The 25,370-nt window shown below is 39.4% G+C and overlaps 1 protein-coding gene across 3 annotated transcripts in view; it reads left to right on the forward strand.

Moving 5' to 3' along the window:
* ADCY1 (adenylate cyclase 1) overlaps nt 1-25,370 on the forward strand; it is a 160,510-nt gene that overhangs the window by 31,067 nt on the left and 104,073 nt on the right. For 2 of the 3 annotated variants that reach the window (XM_042043119.1, XM_042043121.1), the window contains exon 2: nt 11,280-11,429. The exons of the other annotated variant lie outside the window; for it this stretch is intronic. In XM_042043119.1, coding sequence (XP_041899053.1) covers nt 11,280-11,429 — 150 coding nt within the window. The remainder of the gene's footprint in view (nt 1-11,279; nt 11,430-25,370) is intronic. 3 annotated transcript variants of the gene reach the window in all.

A 25,370-nucleotide genomic window follows, 5' to 3' on the forward strand; every position in this document is an offset into this window, starting at 1 on the left:
AAATAGACCCACCAGAGAGTTTTTAGGGAGGAGGAAATTAAATGAAAGTTGAGGTGAGTTTCTAAGTATTTTGGTAGCTATAGAAGCCCAAAAAAACCAAACCAGAAAGGGCATCTTGTTCAGAATTCAAAGTACAGCAGTCCATGATCTTTACGTATCTCTTTCATCTACATGAAAGATATCCCAAACCCCTCTCTTACAAGGCAGACCAAAATATGACATTGGCAAAAAAAGAAAATTAAAATAGGAAAATAATCTACATCAAACAAATGAAAAAGGAATAAAAGATAGCACAGTCTTCAAGACTGTACTAATTTGGCATCATATCTGTCCTTTTAGCCCCCTTATTATTCTTCTACTCTTCTGTTCAGACTAGGCATATTTCAGTTCCACTTCATTGTTTTACTTTTTTCTTTTTTTATTTTGCCTTTTCTCCCATTTAATCCTCCTTTCTCTCAAAAACCACTTCATTTATATCCTGTTACAACTTCCGGCTTTTGAGATAATACTTTAATTTATTTCTGCAGTTCAACTCTGTGTTTTTATATGACTGGCATTCACAATATTGTGACTTTTGTCCAAAATCATTTTTTTTGCATTTAAATGATGTTACATTAAAACAGAACCAGAAAATGTACAAACAACAAGACAATCATGTGATGCAAGAATTTATTACTCTTGTGCCCTTATGATATGTCTTTCAAAGCACTCTGTTGCCTGCAAAGTTGGCATACTGTCATTTCTAAGGTCCTGATCCAGCAGTGAGGTTTGTATGAATCAGTTTGGAATGCTACCCGAATTCCCAACCATGGAACCATACCTCCATTCTTTAGCACACACAGACTATTTTTACTCATTACCATGCATAGGTTCCAGCAATAAACTCGATTTTTAGGGTCAGTAACTGAAAATTAGTTGGATTTGATCCTTTGATCCTAAATCTTTAGAATTTCTTTGGCTTCTCTTGAAAAAAATTGACTGCTTGATTTAATTGTTAATTACAATAATTAAACAGAGGAATATTTTCTTGTGTTCCTAACGAGTCCATCTATCAAGTGCAAATGTGACCAGAATTTGTTTTGTTAAATCTCCTATTAATCTATTGTTTAATCAGTTTCTTAGTGATGTATTGGTTTCTCATTGCAAAAATAATTTTCAAAGTTGAACCAGAAAATGGCTAAGATTCTCCATCTCTTCTTAAGTTGCTCCTTTACAACTCTGACAGTATTAAAGCTCTCAAATGCCAACACTGACAGAAGACACTGTAGCTTAAATGACCCTGCAGAGTGAAAATCTTATTATCTGTAAAGACAGCTCTTGTAAAGCACAATGGGAGAAAAGTAACTGGGCTCTCTGTAATAGAACATGGTTTCCTCAAGGCAAACACTTTCATCTTTTCAGGACAATTGACCAGAAGTGACATCATTCACCAGCTTCATCAAATGTCTGCATGGAGACCAAAAAAACTGATACAACAGGACAGTTGTCAGGTCTAGCAGGCAATCTTTTTGGTGGAAGGGGAAACTGACTGAGATCATTTTAGTCCTAATGCAGTCATGTTTTCACCTAACAGTGCACAGACAGCCAGGGCAACAGGACATGCACTTTTTCCTCTCTTTATCTCCATCTGGCTTCATTCATCTGGAAAAGGACCAGGTGTTTCACCAGTGAGGGAGAACCAACTCCTTGCAGTTTAGTCATTCAATTTAATTTTGAGGTGATTTGTTAGAAGACTTCTGTATACTTCTGGACATTTGGGGGGCAAACTGTTTTTAGTGGCATGAAATAAATATGAAGTTCCATACTTGATATGAGAAATGTGTACCTGACACTGCTTGGGTCACCAAAAATTACCTGAATTTGCTATATAAGATCTTAAGTAATGCATTTCAGCATGATTTCCTGACCATGAGTTCATTACAGTGTAATATTCTGACAGCTGCTTGAGTTTAATCTGTGTTTATTTTCTCATCTGCAATATGTCTGTGATTATACCTAACTGACACACACTGACTTGGGAACCTGATTGTAACCATGGCTGTCTCCTAGACCTTGAAAAAGTACCATGAAGCTAAATTCAAAAAAGGCACTTAGAGGTTTTAGAGATGGGTGTTGCATTTCCTACGATTTATGCAACCAACTTTCCAGGAGTAAAATTCAAGTCCTCTTTGGAAGTAGCCTGTGTGCAGCACAGAACACCATTTCAGTACCAGATAGATGGTTCAGTGGCTGTGCAGCATGAAGAGTAAGCCTGGGGATAATATTTCATCCCCAGCAGCACTGTTCCTAGGCTTGACAAGTCCAAGCTTAAACACCTGAGAACAGAGCTCAGACTCAGAAAACCCATGTTTTGTCACTAGTTCTATCACTGGCTGGCAGAATAGCCCTCCGCCCCAGCACTGTTTACTGGCAAAACTTTGTATAGCACTTTTGAGTTTTCACAGAAAACACTTTGACAACTAAAGCTGCTGACTGAGAGGACTTAAGTGAAAAGCTAGAAGCATGTTCCAGTTGTCAGAACATGCAGGAGCTCAACACAACTGTGTCTCTTCGGAAAGCCAGCCCTGGAAGGGGGACATTGTGGAGTAAATTTTGTGCGTATAACCAGATCATGCCACAGCAGCATGAGGCAACAGTGAGTTCACTCCAACTGTGGCTCACAATGGGCTGCAAAGGGTGCATGGCAGGAGGCCTGAGAAAGAGGCTGTCCCACTCAGAGCAGGCACATTTCCTCCTTGGGTTGTTACAGTCGCAGTCTGAAAATGTGTCTGCCCTTGCTGAACTGAAACCATGGCCTCATTCTGCACCTGTAGTCTAAGAACTGTACTCTAGATAAGAAATGCTTCCTGTCTACAGCAGCCAGGCACCAGACTGAGACCACTACATGCTGTTTCTCAGCCATGCACAGGACTCAAATGAAGAAAAATTGCACTTAAGATCTGAAGGTCCAGTCACCTAGCAACTATGGTTTCAAACTAAAGGTTTCAAACTAGCTTGGATTGTATATCCCCACAATCTTGATGCATTTAATTACTTCAGCTTAAAAAAAAGATATTCAGATTGATTCTTGTGTGGGAAAGGAACCATGTATTGCATATAGCAAATGTAAATAAATTTTGGACAACAGATTACTGCACTATGCTCTAATTGCACAACATAGTGTTATACTAACCAATAGAAAAAAGGGAGAAAGCTGTAGAATTCGAGTTGATATAGAATAGCTTCAGAGGCTGATAACCTGGACTCTGTGAAGTTAATAGCATTTATAAATAAATAAAACTGTTGGCCACAGTTGCTATAGAAATTATTTGAAATGGCTTTGGCAATATATTCCAAATATTTTGTGATAGATAGCAGCTATTCATAATGTTTGGAAGCAATTGCAACGTCCAAAAACCCAAACCCATAGCAAACTACCAAGTGTACAGAAGCGTATACTATTACACTTCCAGTATACTGAAGAAATGAGGGTTTATTTGTTCTGTGATGGCTTAAAATACACTGCAAAAGAATGCAACAGCTAAATCAGAAAAGAAATATAAGTAACTGCCCTGGCTCCAGCTAGGAGAGGGTTAATGTTTGCAGTAGCCACAAGAGGCTTGGCTCAGACCCAGAGGTTATCCTATACCACCTCCCATCATTGCCAGGGGCAGGAGAAGGGCTCCCTCCCCGTGCTCAGGGTATTGCTGGTGGTGAGCAATAGCGTGTAAATCATTTCCCTCTCCTGTGCACTCTGTCATTGATATTGTGCTGTTACGTTGCTTATTTCATTGCTGTTTCTGATAAATTGTTCTTATCTCTACCAATGATCTTTGCCTGTTGTGCCTCCATTTCTCCTCTCCAGCTGCTGCAGAAAGACGAGGAGCGGGAGGAGGGAGTGAGTGAGAGAGCTGTGCATGGTTTGGAGTGTTTCTGCATGGATTGGAGTGTTTCGGTGACAGCACTAAATTGGGGAATACCATTCCTAAACCATGTCAGTAACATTTGCCTGTATCTTCTCAGAACTAAGAAATATGTGAGATGTGACATGTAATGCATTAGCAAGAATATTTTAATGTTTTTCTGGGTAGCTCATTGTGGCGTCTTTCCAGAGATGGAAGTGACTGAGACTATATTATTGTGTTGGGTATGTGTTGTGCTGTGAACCTGTTACACACTCTGGAGTGCAGTACACAGTAAGAGCAAGAGAAAACCACAGCTGAGGTTTCACATCTGTCATATCTTCTCTGAGAGGCATTTGTAGCCTCTCAGAAAAACTGTGGAAAGCCAGTTCTCCTGTCTACCCAGAAATTAATATGGATGACTGGGAAATTATTTTTCCTTCACAGGTAATATTTTTCCAATATTCTCTTCTGAATAGCCCCACTTCTGTGGGCTTTGAAGAGAGTTTGTTGCTTTATGTAGAAGTAACCTCTAGTCATCCATCTTAAGTTCTAGTTTGATATATGGGAAGATTGTTGATACTAACATCAGTTGGGCTTGTGCATACAAATATGAGACCAAGAGAAATAATTAATATTGTTCACAAGTTGACAACACATGTTGTCAATAACACAGGTGTATCAGTAGGTACACATTATGGAAAAAAACAGGCAATCAGGTGGAGACAAATAATACTGTTTTCTTAATTTTTTTTTTTTTTTTTATATCTGAGGTGCAATAGCCCAGTGCTTACCATTGGCAAGTTTCAAACAGTACTGTTGCAGTTTCACCAACCATTTGTAAAAGAATATTGCTGTGTGTTTTGGTCTTTTTTCTTTTTTTCCCAGAAGTACAGCTTTTATGAAGTCATTCATTATTTGGAAAGGTTTGAAGTGATTTAGAAGTTATGCTTAAAGGTATTTCAGCCTGTGTTTTCCATCCAGTCCTTTATTTCTTTTTTCTAAAATTTCATCTATCAGTGCTCTATCGTAGGTTACCTCTCTTTGTATGGTATTTTTCCTATTCCCTAAAAATTGGCTTTCTTACTTCATTAAAAAAACAGAAAAGAACAAAAGTTCTTGTGCCTAAGTTCTGCTTTCTGTCTTTCTAACAAGGAAAAAACAAAACAAAAAAACCAACAACAAAAAACAAGCAACAACAACAACAAACCAAAAACAAAACAAAAAAAACCAAAAAGCCCCAAACCCAGTAGTCTTGGTACATCAAAATAAAGACTTAATTTATTGATATTGGGAAAGGTATAAATGATAGAATTGTGAGTTCCTTTCAGAAATTCCCTAAGAAAGGCACAGAAGTTGAGAATCTCAAAAACAGGACCCTGAAATTGATGTCATAGATTCATGTCACATACTTGACTGAGGGTATTGATAAGAAAGCTGCCGCTCTGAAACTTCAGCAAAATAAATATTTGGTATCTTGCATAATCATAGTTACATTTACCAAAAGTTTTTTAAGTTTCAGTACTACATAAGGTTTAGGATTCCAAATTTATGATTCAATCAGCTCTACTTCTGCTATTCCATCCTAATTCTCTGCTACTTAATCTGAGAGGTAAGTGCTTTGGACAAGATAAATAGCCAACAGTCTATAACATGAGAGGGAGGTGCACTTAGCTTTTCTCCCAGAGCATGCTTCCAAGCTAAAATGGCATATCCTTTGGAGAAAGATGGAAGAAGTGAAATTTCTAAGACTGAGGTGTTTGATGGCTCTCAATGACTCTGCTTTTGTAGAGGGAATTTTTTTACAAAGGTGTATGGCATGTATTTTAAACAGTGTTTATAAATTGTGTCTTTTACTTTGGTCAAACAGGTATGCAAACAAAGGCAGAGACACAGAGTGGATTTCTGCAATTACAGATTGTGCATGTACACTTCAGAAAAACTGGCTGTGGTTAGTGGACTTAGCATCCTAGATATTGTAAAAATTTCTCTTTACTTGTATGGTTATAGACATCCCAGTGCTACTGTCTTTTCCTCAACAGTGACATCTGCACTCATCACTGAAATAACTGCTCACTAATCTTCTTTTAGAGTATGCTGTACATTCAGGAGGTTATTAATGAGCACAGAAACCATGGTGAATAGCACAGCAGAACAGCATTTCCTTAGCATATGATATAAGCTGGCTGGAACAAAAACTTTACAAAAATAATAGAGGGATGTTTATTCAAAATGGGAATACATTTATTTGGAGAAAAATTGTTTAGCTGCCTCCTCTGGTAGGAGTGTGTTCTTTTCAGGAGACTGTCAGGAACTAAGAAAAAGTTCTCTTTCCTGTGTTACACTACTTCAGTAATCAGAGGGAGCAGATTTAGTAAATAAGTATGCTCAAAATGTTTCAAAGTGAGTTGAGTAAATTAATTACTGAACTTAACAAAACTGTGTCAGAATCAAGAGCTGGTTGTGCATTCTCCTCTGTACTGTCTAGCACTGTAAATAAAGCACTGCTCTAATGGTAATATTTTCCATAACAGGAGAAAATATTTTTGTTTAAACTCTTGTTCATGATACCAAAAATTTTCATAAAGAGCACAGTCTTGCCTTGCTCTTCAAGGGTTTTAATGATAGAAGCACTGACTCATTTTTGTAAGCTGTTCATGACTCCTTCTTTAGAAACATCCCTCACAATAGACATTCATATTTTAAAGTAATGCATTGCATTGCCATATCTCAAAGTATTTTGACAGAATGAGTAAATATTACATTATCTTAACAGGAACAACAATAGTGGCACAGAAATTACTTGCAGTAAAATTCAGTTAATGGAGAAAACTGTAAGTAGAGTTTAGACTCACCATACCTCTCATCAGGTATTTAAGGATTAAGATATACAGGAATTGCATTGATCTTTTCTTTTCCTGCAAATTTCAGTTTTCATATTTAAATGCTGGCCATATCTCCTACATATTCCAATCTACGTTATGGGTTTTCATGAGAACTCATGCTTCTGAGAATAAATCGAATATTGATATTAGCCCTTAAATTATAATTCTGGGAGTGGTAGCTATTGAAGTCCTACTCACACCACAAGTCCACCTTTTAGAAAGCACAATGCAATTCTGAGGGAGTCTCCTGAAGTTTCCTTCCTTTATTCTTTAGTCTATGATTATGTATGATTGTTTGTCATTTAGTCTATTCAGTTGGGCACTTCAATAACCATCTGTATGAATATCACTTTGTTAAAATGTTTTCTGTGATCCGGAAGTCGCTTACACCTTTGTGAAGTAGCCACATTTTTTCTGAGACAATATTGTAGTACAAACAGAAAGCTACTCCCCAGTGAAAACCAGCTTTAAGTTTGAACCATCTACTATCCGACTTTTAACCTGATAACAGAACTAGTCTGCTGAGTAAGCAGAGTCCTCTCAAAAGGAAAATAATAATATGTAGAAGAATTTTTCACCATTTATTTGAGAAAGAGCACCCATGAATGCACACATGAGCGTCCTTGCTTTGAAAGAAAAAGAAGTAGAGAATAAATCCTATCTGGAATAGAGAAAAAGGTTTCAAAAGACTCTTCAAAGAGTTTCTCAACTAATCCTGTGGGAGACTCAAGAAGAGGGAGATGAATCTGGGGAATAAAAAGGAGATCTTTAATTAAACTCCTCAAACTCTGTGTATGCATGTGCATGTTACATATGTCTGCTGCTAGAATTACTTTCTCACTCCTTGATGGGTGTTGCTGTATTGCACAGTTTGAGTTCCCTTCCAAAAGTAAATTGAGACCCAAAAAATGCAATGGAGAAATAAACAGGAGAGAGAGCCAGACATTTGGTTGAAATACCTGCTGGAGGTTCCTGACTAGGCAGTGCACAAGGATTAGCTATATTGGAAGTCTGTCTTTGGTAACGCCCTTACACAAGTAACAATGCCAGAATTCATCCACTGACAGGGAGTATAACCACTTAGGACTAGAGAATCTTAAAGCTCAGGATGTTCATACTGAAATGCTGCAATAAGCAGAATGCATGATACAAGATTCAATGACAGTGATAAAAAAACCAAAAAATTTTAGAAAAATGCTTTCATGACCCTGATACCTTTTTTTTTTTTTGTTCTGGCTGACCTGTAATCTTATTATGGATTGAAAGAGTAACATTGTTTGAAAGTTTTCAGCATAAAAATGTCTTTGAACCATTTTGTGTTGCATCAAGTAAATTGGTTTTTTTGTAGTTCTATAAATAAAACGGGATGGTGAAACCTTAGGAGCACTCTTTTTCCTACTAAGCAGTAGTATAGTAAATAATGTAGGAATGACCTAAAACGAAAGTCCTTGATATTTCAGCAGTTCTAAATGCCTTAGTACCTCTTCAATGTTCCTTAGTTTTAACAGCAAGTCTCACAGTCTTTCCTGGAATTATGGGACATAATGTATGAAATATATGTGTGTGTGTGTGTGTATATATATATATGTATGTATGTATATGTATATATATGTATGTATGTGTGTAGATATAGAGGTATGTATTAAAATGAAAGGACTGAAAAATGGCACACATTTGAGAAACCTAGAGCGAAAGACTAGTATTTAGTTGCAATTGGGGGAAAAATAATAATTAAGTAGAAATGGGTTGTGGAGGAAAGGAACTTATACCTCAGGAGACAATCTGCCCTACTTTCTTTTCTCACATTTTGAAATCTATGAATCTTTTACTTGCTTTATCACTTTTCTGATTCCCTGCAGGCCAGAGCTGACAGCTAAGCCTCTGTTTTATCTTAAACTGTTCAAAGCATGTTGGAAAATTACTTACCCTGCTGAGCCTGAAAGTAGCAGGGACCCACCTACCCCCAAGTCCAGGTGATCACTGCTGCTTGAGTGAAATCATGATAGCCCCCGAACAGTTGGCAGATTGTTACAATATATGGTCTTTTACTGTTTCCAGTTGAAATACAGAAACAGAGTTGACTTTTTTTATTGTCTGTAGTGGTAATTATTTATGTCTTGAGCCACTCTGATATCAGCACATAAAGATAGTTTCTCACCCTGTGTTATTAACAGCTGTTTTGTGTATGGACAGGGTCAAGCAGTTGCACTGTCTGTAACTGTCAGCTTTGCTCATTCTGTGGGCTCTCTTCACTGTCTTTGAATACAACCTTTAAAAATCCTTTCTATTTTTATTCTATTGCACTTTAAGAATTAGCTTTAAAATACACTGTTGCCACTATACTTTGGCATGACAAAATGCAGAGATACGATGAGTGTGGCCACATTCATGTCTCTAAAAATAGGATTCCACTGGAATTTCTACAGTCATTTCATTTTAGTAGGTGTTAACTTGTGATAAAAAATTGATACACCTCAAACAGTTCTCTGTGATCAAACAAAATAAAGCAGAATAGGAATTGCAGACTGTTTATGCTCAGCCTGTATCATGAAATAATATGCTCATGTACTGCATTTCATCTTCAAAGTTTTACTATCTGTATTATCATCAGAAGTGGCATGTAACTAAGTGGTATATGAGATTGTTAGGTTAAAATTCATTTGAATGCACCTGAACCTGCATTTTGCCATTCTCGGGAGAAAGCTATAACATCGTTCTTCACTGCTTTTAGCCTTTGTGAGATAATGGTTTCTTTTTTGATAACTGAGGGGAAAAGTACCACTAATGTTAGGTAGAGCTCCTTTTATTGTGACAGGTTATCTTTGGATTTTGTGCTGGTGAGAATGTTTGCAGGGAATTTGTTGTTGGTGTCCTATTAACTAAAAACAACCGGGTTTGAAGGTAAAAGTTAGAGGACTTATGAATCCATGAAGGTCTGGAAAACTGACCCAGATAGAGTCTTTCAATTCTTCCCACTATTCTGAGGTAGCAAGAGGTGTGATATATATTACCTTTAGAATCAGAAATTCTAACACGCATCAGAGATTTCCTTCTTATTTTTGCAGGGTCAAACATTTCCCAAAGTCTTTCCAAAAGCATCAGGGATGCCATTTTGGATCTTTGTTTACCATATCGGCATATTGGCTTACCATAAAACCTTCAACCTTCCTGTTAGGAAGCATTCTCTACAACATCAGTAGCTTTATTTTTCTTAACATTTGATTATGTTGTTCATGTGTGCAGACTTTGACCCATTATACTGTGCAAACAAAAATGGTCTCCTCTCTAATTTACGCTAGTAAACTTGAATTAGGAAACCAATGTCAATTTTATGGTCTTTTTGAAGTATTTTAGGTGCATAGGAACTTAATATGAATTGTTTTACTCGCTGTAATGTCTTTCTTTGCTCTTACTCGCTGTAATGTCTTTCTTTGCTCTTATTATGCTTACACTTGGCCAATTTAAATGCCAGCTTGTTTCTGAATTTTTGGAATTTGTGAGTCCCATAAATCCTTATCATGATGCTGTGGTAGGCTCTAGGGTATATAAGGATACTGGTACTGAAAATACATTGGGTAAAAAGGCATTATTTCCTCTTTACTAAATACACATTTCATTGCAGAAATTACAATCTGAAGACATGTTTCAGAGACGTGGTGAGAAACTTGGACAGAATTGCCTTAGATTGGGAGGTTGTGTACAAACCACTGTTCAGTTATTTATGTTAGTTAAGTAACTTTATTACATGTTGTTAAAACATTAAAAAAACCCAGAAGGGCAGTTCAGTCATTTTTGTGTCCTTCATAATAACACTGTTTATAGATGTAGTTCCAAAGTAATTCATGGTTGCTGATTATTGCATAAAAATAGCCTTGCATGTGCTGAGGGCCATCATTTGAAAGGACTCAGCACCTTCTGAGAGATCTGGTGCAAGATAGCATCAATGATATTTTGGATGATTTCTCAAAAAGTACAGTAGGGTTGCTGACAGTAGATAGGGGAAGAGAAGCAGATTTTCCAAATACAAACTACACAATATGAAAGCTTGGGGTACCTAGGCACACATTTTTATTTGGTCACAGGTTTGTCAGTGCCTTTCTTCTCCACTATAAAAAAAGGAACAATAATATCCTTACTTTACAAAGGCATAGGAAAACAGTTTCAGTTTTCAGGGTATTTTGAACCAATACTGATGATATTGCTCTCCTTATTAGATGGACACATCTGCCAATGGGCTGATGAAAGAAATTATGATGAACGAAGATGACAAGCTACAGATCATCATAAAAGAAATTAACTTCAGCAGATGTAAAATTCTGTATTGTGCAATATTGCTTGTCTGGATTTGTGGTAGCTGCTGTAATTGTTTCACTGCAGGAGGGGGTATCAGTTACAGGACTAGCAAAGCACAGTTTTCAAACAGGTTTTTTTATATATATATTTTGCTGAGCAGAAATGTAAAATAAAAATCTGTATTATAAAATATTCATTTATTTTTCTTTCTTTCTTACAGCTTGTGGCCAATGCAATCCTTTTTGTCAGTGTAAATTTGTATGGGGTCTTTGTGAGGATTTTGACAGAAAGGGCTCAGAGGAAGGCATTCCTTCAGGCCAGGAACTGCATTGAGGACAGGCTGAGACTGGAGGATGAAAATGAAAAACAGGTCAGTTTCTAAGCCTTATTTATTTTTCTCGGTTTCTCCTGAGATGACAGTAGTTATGTGAACCACAGGTTAGGACATTGTTGCCAGATACATGCTAGGGCATGTGTGCATTTCCATTGTGAAGGAAGTGCTGCCTTCCCCCCTCTGCTTCAGCTCTTCCTGCCCAGTGCATGCACACTCTTCACTCTTCATCTGCGGCACTCAGAGAAGGTGCAGGCTGACCCCACAGCTACTGTCAGCTCCAGTGCCAGAGGGGATCTATTTTAGGGCTGAGTCAAAGCTAACGTACTACTGTAATAAAAGATTGTGGTTATTTATCTGCATGGATGTTTTTGGGTGGGTGTTAGATGCACTGTAAATACTTTTCTTCTGGCTGAGTATGCTTTAACCTGTTTGCCTTCACAACGCCTACAAAAAAAGTCAACATTTTGGGCACAAGGAGCTGCGCTGATAACTGCATAAGTATAATTGATAACAAGAATATATTTATTATATTTTTGTACAACTAACAAGAATAACTGTGATAGCAATCAATATCTCTTCTCAAAAATCACCTCAGTTATTTGATAGTTTATTTCACAGAATTTTATCAGCCTTTCAATCATATTTGGAAACTACAGAAAAAAAGTGCTATATTGTGGAGCTTCCTGTTACTCACAGATCTGAGGCTTAAACCTGCTATGATCTGTTGGTCTGTAAGGTTTGAACTAGCTTTTTCTTTCTGTATAGGTGATAATAGAGGGTGACACTGGAATACCTAGACTGACCTCTGTGGCAGGGTAGTTACTTATGCCAAACAAGATGTACGTCACACGATTTTACCTCCCCTCATTTGCAATTTCTCTAGCAAGGCTATTCCTATGTGTGGAGTAACACAGGTCCTTAAGTCCTTTTTGTTATGAATTAAGTGAATGCATTTTTATGAGCTGAGTATACTCTGTAGTAAGTAGACATCTCTTTGAACACTGCATATCTTTGTTGGCTGTGCAAAAATGGTATTTGGATTAAAGCCTTTAGATTTAATACTGGTCTTTTGTAATCCAAAGGTGCAGATTTTTTAAAGGCATAAATGTGTGATAAGTGAATTTCCATGGGATTTAAACAAACCTGTCATTTGTGCCTTTGAAAAACTACTTCTCAGATCCAGCACGAAAACAAAACTGATTTTTGTGTTTCTCTTGTTAACACACTAGCAATCTGTCTTATTTTATATATTTTCTATGCATGTAGAAACACAACGAAAGCAGTAACATTACACATAAATGCCATTATTGTAGATAGTATACCTAGATAATCCTGCAAATGTTTTTTCAATGCAGTGTACAGGTCAGGGAAGAGAATAACTTTTCTCCTACACTTGTGAAATTAACTTTATGCATTACAGTGTAAAACTCAATGCAGTAGTGAAATATGCTAATTAGCTGTCAGAAGTACCACCAAAATACTTTCTGTGGCTGCTTTCACACTATATTAGCATACCTCTAGAACCAGAGTGAGAATTAAGACACAATTACAGGCTTAAAAATTATTCTGCAGTTGCTGTGGCATAACATGCCCTGAGTTTCCACCTGGCAACACTCAGGAGTGTTTTGAGAGAAGAAACGCTGCTGACCTAGTTCAAGTTTTGTGATCGGTCCTGTATTTTTGTTCTCTGTGATATCGACATTACATGTTAAAAAGGACTGAATGTTTCCATCAGACTTTCTTGTCTTATCCAAATATTCTGCCCTAAAAAACATAGCCCTTCAACACTGAGAATTGTAATCCAAAATACTAAAACCTTTCCCTGATATTTCTGTGCAAGTCTCTAACTGCAAAGGAAAGAATATACTCTTGGCTTTTGAATATACACAGCTTTCTGGAGTTAAAGTGTTGATTGTGTGAGTCAGATACCACAGCTGAAACTGTAAGTGAGATTTCTACCTCTGTGTCCTACTTACAGTGAATTCTCCTCATGGGATATATTTGTAGTAATAGTCCCACGTGATAATTTTGATAAAACTATTTTTATGAGCAGGAGTAAATATGTCATGTTGTCACATTTTTGGACTCATGCAAGTAAGCTTGAAAGCATTGCTGGGGAGAAGGGGAGCGGACAGATTCTGTTTATTTTAAAATTCCGTGTAATGCTCACCCTCTTATTTATTCTCTGTAGTCACAATGAATACATTGTGACACTGGCCTTGATGGTGGCATCATCCTTTTGTTTTGTTGCTGAATGTTAGACTGCAATTCCACCAGAAGCAAAGGCCAAGAACCAAGTAAGTTTTAGATAATGAGCAAATAATTATAATAATTTGCTTGAGATAAGCTTCTTCTCTTGTTATCTATAAATCTCAGCAGCAAACCATCCTCTGCAGAGCAAACAGCTAAAAATAATTATTGTGAGGAGGGTCCTGTTCCCTGGAATTGTGTTTTTCCTGTTCATGCTCAGTCAGAGCATATGAGCACTTCCCCTCACTCCCACTGCACCATCTCTCTGTGTCCGCTTCCTTAATTCCAGATTATCCTTTGCCCATACAGCAAAAAAAGCATTGTCACCCAGCTCCCTGAAGGACTGCTGGTGTTAAGGCATCCTAACTGATCTTCCAGGCAGTACTTCACCACTTCCCAAGTAAGAAAGAAAAGAGCCAGCAGGGATGGGGAATGGGGGATGTATTCAGCATAGAAAAAGAAGGAGCCTGCTGCTGATTGAACTGATTGCCATCTCAATAAGAAGGGATATGAATAAGGAAGATGTGGCTCACCATGTATTAATTCCAGGCTTAGTGGCTCCTGAAGTGGAGCTGTGCTCCTGCAGTGGAGCTGTGCTCCAAGGGAGAGATACCATTGTTCTTCTGAGGCCACCTTAACTGGAAAAGCAACCAGACCACTGTCTTTAAAGGCCTGTAGACTCCCATTTTCTGAGTGTCTCTTTCAGCATCTGTATAGTTCTGTTGTCCCCACAGTTTTGTGGCCATCACTAACTGTGTAGTAGTTCATATGCTAATTATGCACTGTGAAACAGAACTTCCTCTTATTTGTCATAGACTTGTTGTCTGATGAATTGATTGCGTGCTTTCCAGCTCTTGTTTTGTGACATGGGTAATCATCCTACAGTAACCTCTTCCATGCCACTCACAACACTGTAGACTTTCATAACCCTGCTCATCTCTCTATCCAAGCTGAAGATCTATAGTGTCTTTGGTCTCCTGATGTATGCAAGCTGTATCTTACCCCAATCTTGCCAACCTTGTTACAAATCTTAATCACATTCCCTCCATTCCTTGCCTTGAAAATAAGAATATTTTTATGCATATTCATGCATTGAATTTGGGGATAAAGCATATAATTTACCTTGGTGAAATGCACATGATGTAGCACACATTGATGTGAAAAATGCCTGTTGCTTTCATATAAGGCAGGCTGGAAAAACTTTTGTTTTCATGCAAACCTTCAAAGCCCACAAAACCACCTTAGATATCTATATGGTTAGTTAATTTCATAAGTACATGCAAATATGTTTGCAAAATAGAGTCCATCTTTCAAGCCGCTTATTTAGATCTTTCCTTCCCTCCTTAATGTTACTTTTGTACGTCCTCACAATTAGAATTGATGGTGGAAAATCAACTGGAAAATAGCAAAGTCTCCAGAATGAGGGATTTGCTACCTTAAAAACTAGTTGTGAAATCACATCTAGTTTTTCAAACCATTGGGTCTGGAGAAATGTATTTATTGGTGGCACCTGTCTTTCAAAAAATAGTTGTGTACTTCACTACAATGCATGACATTTATATTTATTTAATATAAGAAAGTGAAAGAAGCACTTAAAAATTATTGGGATTTAGGAAGCATGGGGCTGAGACAGCCAACTCTGTGTCTAGCTTCAGAACCACAAGCCTGCCACTCCAGCTAGACTAATCAGATTTGCTGAGAGAAAGGATTGTTCATCACCATGCTACTGCAGTAACACTGGTTCTGGGAGACAGACTAGCATTTTGGTGGTGGTCTGCAGTTCTTCAATACGTGTTCACCAGATCATGTGCAGCTAGCTAAATTTTCCTTATGCAATGCTGAACTGTGTGTGCAAATGTCTGCATGCATGTGTGTTTGCATTCCAAGTGTCTTCTGCAATTTAGGGCAATGTCCTTAACATTGCATGTAGTAACTGGGTCGCCACTGAGTCAGAGATTTGATTAATAACTATTCATAGAAATGGAAAAGGTATCAACAAAAGACACCATGACTCTCACTGCACAATACTTTGAACTACTGCTTAGGATGTCTTGCGTTCAAATTCTCTGCTGCATTCAGATTCCCCTTTAAGACAAATCGAGACATTACACATTTTGGATATGTGTACTACCTCCTGTACCTTTGAGTAAAAAGATGACACCTACAGAAACCCTCCAGTGGTTTTGTCTGTTGTGTTTAATTTCAAGAACTTATGAAGAAAGGGAAAAAATTACATTAACTTTGAATAAAGAAAATCATGTTGGGTTTTGTTTTGGTAATGCATAACAGTTTGCTGAGGTTTTTATCCTTTCAATTCAGCAACTAAACTGAGGAATTAGTTATTTGCACAGCCTGAGGCAGAAGTAATTTCTAGAGTGCCTGACAGAATGCTTATCAGGTTCTCATGTTTCCCATACTTTTTATTCTCAGAATCTTGCAACTTTTTTTCCATTGTGGTGCATAAGAATATATTAAATTTATCATTAAAACACAGGCCTTTTTTCCATAACCGTTCATACTGGCTGAGTGCATCAGCAAATAGCCCCGCAGCAAAAATTTCACCTGGATCATGTATGGATGCAAAAGCATGTTCTTGTCAAATTATCTAGTGTGCAGCAGGGAAGTGATTCTGATATTGCACAAAGTGCAAGGTGTGTGATGATACCTGATCCTCTGCAAAAGCTAGCCAGTATGAGCTTTGAAAAACATAGGTGGACTAATTTTAGCTAACAGGGTGAGCCTGCACCACATTAGTGCTATGTTCTATGTTACAGGGAAGCTTAAAATTGTATCTATTCTGTCATCAAATCACAGTCTTATACAGGAAATTCTATCTTCAAAAATCTATTTGTTCTTTACTAGGATCAGGAAAAACAGGAAATAAGGAGTGTTTCAGACTGTCAGTTTGAACTACTGGACTTCAGGCCCACTTGTGCAGGCTGACCACCAGTGCCCCTTAGCCAAATAGCAGCATCAGAGATTGGAACTTTTCTTGTCTGCTTCGTTTGCTCCATTTGGCTGCTTAGATCCTTACACAGAAAAAAAATGAACTGTTGTCTACCTTTATCCTGATATGTGGCTTCCTTGGTCCATCTTTCACCTTTCTCAGATAAAAAGAGACATGGAGGCACATTTCTCTCTCCCACACAGCAATAATTGCCCAGAAGCTTTGTACTGACCAGCACCTGCAATAACTGTGCATGTGTCTATCCTTCATAGAGCAAATAATAAAGCTGAGGGCTACTCAGGTGAAATTAAAACCTCCAGGTAGAAGGCTTCAGCTTCAACCTGAAGTCATTAGGAGTTGCTTGTAACCCCCTCCAAGGAAAGGTATAGCAAAGAAATAAATATTTTTTAATTTTACAGATCTAGTGCACCTCTTGTTGTGCAGAATAAACATCTCATCTGAATGCAGTTAGTGCAATAATAGTACTTGGCACACCACCAGGACTCTTCTTACCTGACTTTGGCCAAGTAAAAGTGAGGCTTATAATCTAACCTTTTAACCTATAGGCATTAATCCCGAGTAGTAACAGGCACATCCAAGGGTAGTTCAACCCTTCTATCCTGAACTCCTTGTTAAACACAAGGTGAGGTTTTTCTTAGGAGTGATTACAAGAGGACACCTCAACTTAGGGCTGCACAGCTGTAGGATAAGAGAGGGATGTACCTTGCTACTAGACTTGCAATTCCAAAGTGTGAAAACATACGTAAAGTGGGTCACATACAATAAAAACACACTGTTGTAAATCATATAAAATTTTTATATTTTAATTGCCTTGTAATTTTATTACTCGTAGCTGCATGCCTTTGTTTTACAAAATGAAACATAAGAAAAGTCCATAAAAACATCTTAAAAAACACATATAAGAACAGGCCAGATCATTACTATAACAATTTGGTTTAACTTTATTTCATTCCCTGAAAGCTTTCTGATGTTAGTAAATGTGGTTTAACCCCAGGCAGCAACTGAGTACCAAACAGCCGCTCTCTCTCTCACTCCCTCCCTCCCTCCCCCCCTCCATGGTGGGATGGGAGAGAGAATAGAAAGAGTAAAGGTGAGAAAACTCATGGATTGAGATAAAGACACTTTAATAGCTAAAGCAAAAGCTGTAGATGCAAGCAAAACAAAACAAGAAATTAATTCACTGCTTCCCAACTGGCAGGCTGGTGTTCAGCCATTCCTGGGAAAGCAGAGTTTCATCACGTGTAATAGTCACTCGAGAAGATAAATGCCATGACTCTGAACACCATCTTCCCCCCTTCCTCTTTTTTCCACCAGCTTATATGCTGAGCATGACACCATATGTTATGGAAAATCCCTTTGGTTAGTTGGGGTCAGGTGTCCTGCCTGTGTCCCCTCCCAGCTTCTCGTGTATCTAAAGCCTCCTTGCTGTCAGGGTGCTGTGAGAAGCAGAAAAGCCCCTGGCTCTGAGTAAACTCTGACCAGCAATAACTAAAATATCCCTGTGTTATCAACACTGTTTTGAGCACAAATCCAAACCACAGCACCCTACTAGCCACTGTGAAGAAAATTAAACTCAGTGTAAAAAAAAAGCAAATTAAATATATCAATTAAATTGGTTGACAGCCATTATACTTTATGTCACAAGGTTTCAAAAATTTATAGATTTATTAAGTTAAATACCTCTCTATAAAGATTTGTTATGGATTTATAAAGGTAAAAAGAGGGCATATGAACTCTGTTTTCCAGTACACATGTAGTCACTCATATTCAGGCTAAGCAGGAAGATGTCTTGGACTGTTGTTTGTTGCATTTTTTTTTCTCATAGATGTATGCATACAGTCATGCCACGCATGTTAAGCTCTTATATGTAATGTATGCTGGCTTACTTTGAGTAGAATAGATAAACTTTTGGGTGGGAGTATTGATCTGCTAGAGAATAGGAAGGCTCTGCAGCGGGATCTGGACAGGCTGCATTGATGGATCGAGGTTCAACAAGGCCAAGTGCCAGGACCTGCCCTTGCAGTGCTACAGACTTGGGAGAGAGTGGTTGGAAAGCTGCCTGGTGGAAAAGAGCTGGGCTTGCTGGTCAGCAGCTGAACATGAGCCAGAGTGTACCCAGGAGGCCAAAAAGGGCAGTGGCATTCTGGCCTGTATCAGCAATAGTGTGGCCAGCAGGACCAGGGCAGTGATTGTCCCCATGTACTCGGCACTGGTGAGGACACACTGTGAATCCTGTGTTCAGTTTTGGACCCCCCTCTACAAGAAAGACATTGAGATGCTGGAGTGTGTCCAGAGAAGGGCAGTCAAGCTGGGGAAGGGTTTGGAGAGTAAGTCCTGTGAGGAGTTGTTGAGGAAGCTGTGGTTGTTTAGTCTGGAGACAAAGAGGCTCGTGGGGGATCTTATTGATCTCTACAGCTGCCTGAATCCCCTCATCTCTACAACTGGCTTGGTGTCAGCGATTGAGGCACAGACTCAGACCAGCAGGGAATCTGAATCGTTTATTCAAAGAAACAAGCTGGTTCTGTACACTTTTCCAAGGCACAGTATTTCCTTACATGGCAATTCTCACTATGTGACCTATCCCGTGTTGCCACATCAGCAACACACTTCCTAAATGTCCTTCTATGGGGTGATCACTCGCTGTTCACTCGTCTATCAGCTCCTGGCAGCCTCCTCTCCGTAGGGGTCTGCCGTGTGACACCTCCTCCCCCCAGGGTCCGGCGGAGACAAGCTTCTCTGTGCTGCCATGTGCTCCTTTGTACCGCTATGTGCTCCTTTGTACCGCTATGTGCTCCTTTGTACCGCTATGTGCCTCTGCAGGCACATCCCACAGCTTGCGACCCAATTCTATCTTATCTCTCCCCACAGCCTGGTGTAGACAGGTGGGGGTGTCATAGGTTAACAAGCATAGTCCCGGAAGGGATGTCCTTGCTAAGGGGTGCTTACAGCTTCCTCTGGGACCTGATAGAACCTATCAGCTGGCCAGTTTGAATATGGACAATTCTTTAAGCCACTTAAAGTTGTGACCGCCTCTGTGACCCACACTTCAGAATAGACACACCCCCCCCAGCTCTCTCTCTCGTTTCTGGTGCTGGGACAAGTGGCTGCGGGGCCCGTGCAGGGGCCAGTGGGCCCGGCCCATGGCTCCAGGATGACCCCCCCCAGCAGGGCTGTGGGCAGCCAGAGCGGCTCGGCTTCCTCCCCCGCCCCTCCACTGCGGCCAAGTTTATTATGGAAGTGGTAAACAGACTGAACATCTGAAGGGTTGTCTTTTTACATTGTCAGGGAGAGAAGGGAGGAAGGTGAGGGGAGGAGGAGAGTTCTGAAGGTATGGTATAATTTTTTTCCCTTCTTTTAGGTCTGTTAATAAACTTCTTTCTATTCTTTCAAATTTGGTGCCTGCTTTGCATTTCTCCTAATTCTTATCTCACAGAAGATAAGCAGTAATGAGTATTTTGGGCCAAACCACTACAGGGGGTCAGTCTCTTGTCCCAGGTAACAAGTGACGAGAGGACATGACCTCAAACTGCACCGAGGAAGGTTCAGGTTGAACATGAGGAAGAATTTCTTCATGATAAGGGTTGTCAAACATTGAAATGGACTGCCCAGGGAGGTGGTGGAGCTGCCATCGTTGGAGGTGTTCAAAAAAACCAACTGGGCATGGCACTCAGTGTCATAGTCTAGTTGACGAGGTGGTGTCTGGCCAGAGGTTGGACTTGATGATCTCAGCGGTCTTTTCCAACCTAAATGATCCTGCGATAAATTGATAACTTAAAAATTAGTGGTTATATAATTCTAAACCTGTTAATACTTTGGCTGTTAAGAGTTTTGGAATAAATAATAGAAAATTTATAGTATGTTCTCTTTCAACCGTCAGTCAAATATTCTAGTGTTTGACTGAATTTTTCAGTTTATTTTTTCTACTTCCTTTGTGTATTTTCAATTAGAGAGAATGGAGGAGGAGGGATGAACAGGATCACACAAACCTGTCCTTATTAGATGATTAAAAACGCACAACCATACAGCTTTAAGCAGATACCAGTTTTCAGCAGATAACATCATGAATAACAGTTGCCAAGGCAAATTATCATAATTAGGCACACTGGCTATAGCGCATCAGATTCTGAAGTTAAATTGTAAGACAAATAATTCAAAAGAGTTTCTTACAGCTGATTTCTAAATTTAGAGTAATATCCATGACTGCAGCGTTGTGTGAACACTAATGCAATGTTATTATGCATTTTAGTAGGACGCCACGGTGTGAAGTAAAGCAACCTCAGGAGTAAATTCTGATGTTCTTCCCTCAGCAGCAGGAATTTGTAGAAAGCTTTAAAATGTCATTAGAAAAGTCCTCTTACATGTATTTTTATTGCTGTACACAGAATTGTTTTCACTTCTAGAAGAGTCTTAACTGTAACAAAAAGTTAGCTAACACATTACACAACTTTGGCACTTTTCCTGTGCCAGTCTTCAAACACAGGGTGGTTCCGCCATAGACCAACTGTTTTGCAACCTAGGTGTTTCATGTCACAACCGCTGGCACTGCCACATGTGCAGTTTGCCATATGATATGTTACCACTTAAGCACAGATTATCTCCATGAACAGGATACTGAGCTGGGCAGTTTACTTTCATTCCAATATTTGAAAGTGTATGCTGCTGGCACACATGCTCTTGTGGATTTTTTGCCTGTTTCTTTTGGGCAACTGTCTGTGGAGGAAAAGAGCTAGACTACACCCCATTAACTGGCAAAACAAATACATTCTAAGGTAGTATTTTTGTCAGGTTTGCCATTCTATGAAATGAACTTCTGTCTGTTGTGTGATTTAAATTCTTTCCAAGGTTTCTGTTCCCCATTACCTCTTCGATATAAACTTCTTTCATTTGGAGTTTAGCTCCCCTTCAGGGACATTTGATTAGGAATTTCCCAGTCTGACAAGGAAATAATGAACTAAATCTGAGTCACACTTGCTATTTTAAGTGGGTGAATACACTCTTTGCTTCCTTAGCATATTAGCGATTGGTCCTTTTTCTTCCCCTTTGGAAGGCAGTGAGATTTTCTGCTATGGGTTAGGCTCACTCCTGTGCTCTATGAAGAGACAAAATGAGGACAAATAGCAAAGGACAAAGGCTTTTAGATTTTTCTAATCTAAATTAGAAAAATATCTAGATTTTCAAAGCAAACCATATTTATATCTTAGTCTTTGGAGATTCAGACATCTATTTCATTTTACTGTTTTGTGCCATGATTGTCTTTCCTATTGCTATACTAAAGGCATTTATGGTCCTTGAAAAAGGAAATGCTAACTGTTTGCCCCTTAATATGTCTTTCTTAGGTTCTAAAATTACTTTTTCTGACTTCAGGTTCCTGGGGTTTTTTCATTCCTTAGTCTGCTTACACCCACTAGTGGGCTCAGTTTTTATCACTAGCAATCAAAAAGCTTATCTTTACTCAAGAGTTCATGCTTGTTCTGCACCAGCAAAGATCTGTACTAAAAAAGAGCGTGTGCTGATACTGAGTCACCGCTGCAACTCTAAATAAATGTATGCTGTATCAGACAGTAGCCGTGCTGTGAAGCACTGGTACTAGCACAGCACTGTGTCCTCAAAGTTCCACTGATTCTGGCCTCTCAGCTGCAGCTTGTGTCAGCTCTAGCAGCAAGAAAAGAAGACAGAAGATGCTAGTGGCCTTTCTCCCACTGCTTCCCTATGTTGGCTCCATTTCTCAGGCAGGTGCCAGAGGAGACCACATATATTTGCCACATATCTATGTAGAGTTGGTGGAGATAGCTGGGTTTTGGAGAAGGAATGTGGGGAAGGAGAATGTCATAACTCATGGGCCAGAGGAAAATCAGAGAGTGACACATTCCCAGTATCAACTTGAGCTGTAACATGTAGCATGTTCTTCAAGAAAAATCCCGCTAGCTGGGGGCTGAAGCATTAATGAGGGCAGAAGAGATGTGCCTATCTTCCTGAAGGTTGAGCTCTTTGACATTCTCTTCCTGAGGAATATATTCTTGCCTAATCAAGATATTCAATGTTACATCGGTGGAACACAGCAGACATGGCTGTGGATTGGAAAGACATGCACTTGTAACTGTAGAGGAAACAGTACACCATGGGTAAGCCAGTAAAGATCTGTCTGCTCTTCCATTTACCCTGGAAGGGGTAAAGCTGATGCTGCTTGTGACTCCATCTTCCTCACATTTCAGAAGAAGAAATACAATAACAGGATTGTTGACCCAGTCCTGTTCGTGATGGAACACAGGACTCTGTGTGGGACTTGAGCCTCTAGCAAATCTGAGCTCACAGATGTCTCATCTGCAGGCTGCCCTAGGAATTGCATTAGCACTTCTGTGTTCCCTCTGATCATGACATTAGCAGATGCTTAGTGCTCTTTGTGATAATTTTAAGACCCCTTTTTATTTGAATCAGAAAATGTTTTTAATTAATAAATTATATTTTTTGAATTTGTGCTTAAAGTGTGCCTTTTTTGTTTTTAACATATATACTCAAACTACATATTCATACATTCGGTGCTACCATGAAGGGATCTTTTCACTGAAAGATGAAAACTAGCGTTCCTGACTGTCATAGGTTAGCAAGCATAGTCCCGGAAGGGATGTCCTTGCTAAGGGGGGCTTACAGCTTCCTCTGGGACCTGATAGAACCTATCAGCTGGCCAGTTTGAATATGGACAATTCTTTAAGCCACTTAAAGTTGTGACCGCCTCTGTGATCCACATTTAAGAATAGACAGACTCCCCTCCAGCTCTCTCTCTCGTTTCCGGTGCTGGGACAGGTGGCTGCGGGCCCCGTGTGGGGGCCAGTGGGCCCGGCCAGTCCCTGCTTGGGCCAGGCCGGACCGGGCCACGGCCATCCTGGAGCCGATGGACCTGTTCCAGCCGTGGACCCCCCCCCCCCACTGCCTTGCTCTGGGCAGCCGGAGCGGCTCGGCTCTTCCCCCTCTCCACTGCGATAAGAAAAATTCCAGCTGCAAGGCCGAGGTGAGATTAACCCTTTTATTGCTCTGAAGAGCTGAAAACCTGAGGGAAGAGAGAGAGGAGATGCTTAAAGCTGAAAGTCTGTTGTGAAGCTATGATATATCAGAGTATCCCGTTGTAATTCCGTGAAGATATGGGGGGTGGAGTGTTCAACTCGTAAGCAAAAGCACCTGCGCTGAGATAGGCAGATGCTGACGCAGCTGTAATTTCATGAGAAGTTTGGACAGGGAGAGATGGAAGCAATGAGGACTTTTGCTCCAAAAGGGAAAGGAGAAAACCTCAGTTCCTAGAGATGCTCCCAGAGATAGTCCTAACGATGAAGATGAGGAAGACCCTTTGCTCCCAGGGAAGGAGAAGGGCCTCTGTTTCTTGTTTCTGAACGGCTCAACCTTAAAATTGTACCCCAAAAAACTTCAAGAGTGGACCCTCGAAAGCAGTTGCGGGAAAAGCTGCAAGTCGGGGGAAGGGATTCACATACGAGCAGAGACTCCTCTTCCTAAATGGACTGAACAATATTTGGAAGTGGGTGGCTGTCTCGTTGTGATACTGTTTTCATAGCATGAGCAAGAAGAGACTGCTCTTTCTAAATGGACTGAACAAGGTTATTATGGAAGTGGTAAACAGACTGAACATCTCAAGGGTTGTCTTTTTACTTTGTCAGTGGGAGAAGGGAGGAAGGTGGGGGGAGGAGGAGAGTTCTGAAGGTGGTATAATTTTTCTTTCCTCTTTTAGGTCTGTTAATAAACTTCTTTCTATTCTTTCAAGTTTGGTGCCTGCTTTGCATTTCTCCTAATTCTTATCTCACAGAAGATAAACAGTAATGAGTATTTTGGGCCAAACCACTACACTGACTCTGCAGGAGAGGGGGCGAAATGTTTTCTTTCCACACACGAAGATTTAGAAAAGTATGTTCAGGGCTCTTCTGTGCAAAACAAAGTTTCATCTTCATTGATATATCCTGAAAAACCTACTTATTAAAATCCTACTGAAGCATGATAGAAACAAAGATATTTATTAAGCTAACACTGCTGGAGTTGAGAAATACCTGTCCCTGGCAACGTACTGCAGAAATGCTCTTCCTTCTTTCCTGCCAAGCATAAGGAAATTTTCAAGTTATCTGCTCTAGAGAATGGTCTGATTATATCTGTATGGCTACTTGCCTTCACTGAAGTGAGGCAAATAAATATGCCTGAACTATAAAAGCACTATTTGGTTGTGAGAATTTAGCTTCTTCTCACTCATGTTCACTTTCAGTAGAAAGATTTCCATTAACTGAAACGAGTATGATCTTTTTCCTGTCAATAGTTTCTGTAATAGTTTTGTGGACACATTGTATATTACCAGCGAGGTTTCAGAGGGAGTGAATATTAAAGGCGAAAGTAAAAAGACTAACAGTAGTTTGGATGCTGCATGATTTATTTGTTGCCAGTTTATATCTGGTATCAACTGTTAGCTAGCCTTTCTGATGATTAATCTTTACTGATGTATTTCTAGAGCACTCTGATTTAATAGATATGAGGATAACTAGAAAGACAGGTTATGCTTTTTATGCTTTCAGTTTTCTTGTTTATTCTCATAACTTTTCGCAGCTCTTGTTCCTATCTGAACAAGATTTGTGGAGCTGATCTCAACTTAGCCTACTTTTCTACTCCTTTCAGGAATCACACTTGCCTTTTTAGGATAGTGTCACGTACATATTCCATAGACATTCTGTGATCAGAGGGTATCTGGGTTTTTTTTACATGTAGAGGTTTCC

This window comes from Corvus kubaryi, unplaced genomic scaffold (assembly GCF_017639235.1).
Source record: "Corvus kubaryi isolate FWS band 111438036 unplaced genomic scaffold, C.kubaryi_AGA036_p1.0 37398, whole genome shotgun sequence".
NCBI classification, from domain to species: Eukaryota; Metazoa; Chordata; class Aves; order Passeriformes; family Corvidae; genus Corvus; species Corvus kubaryi.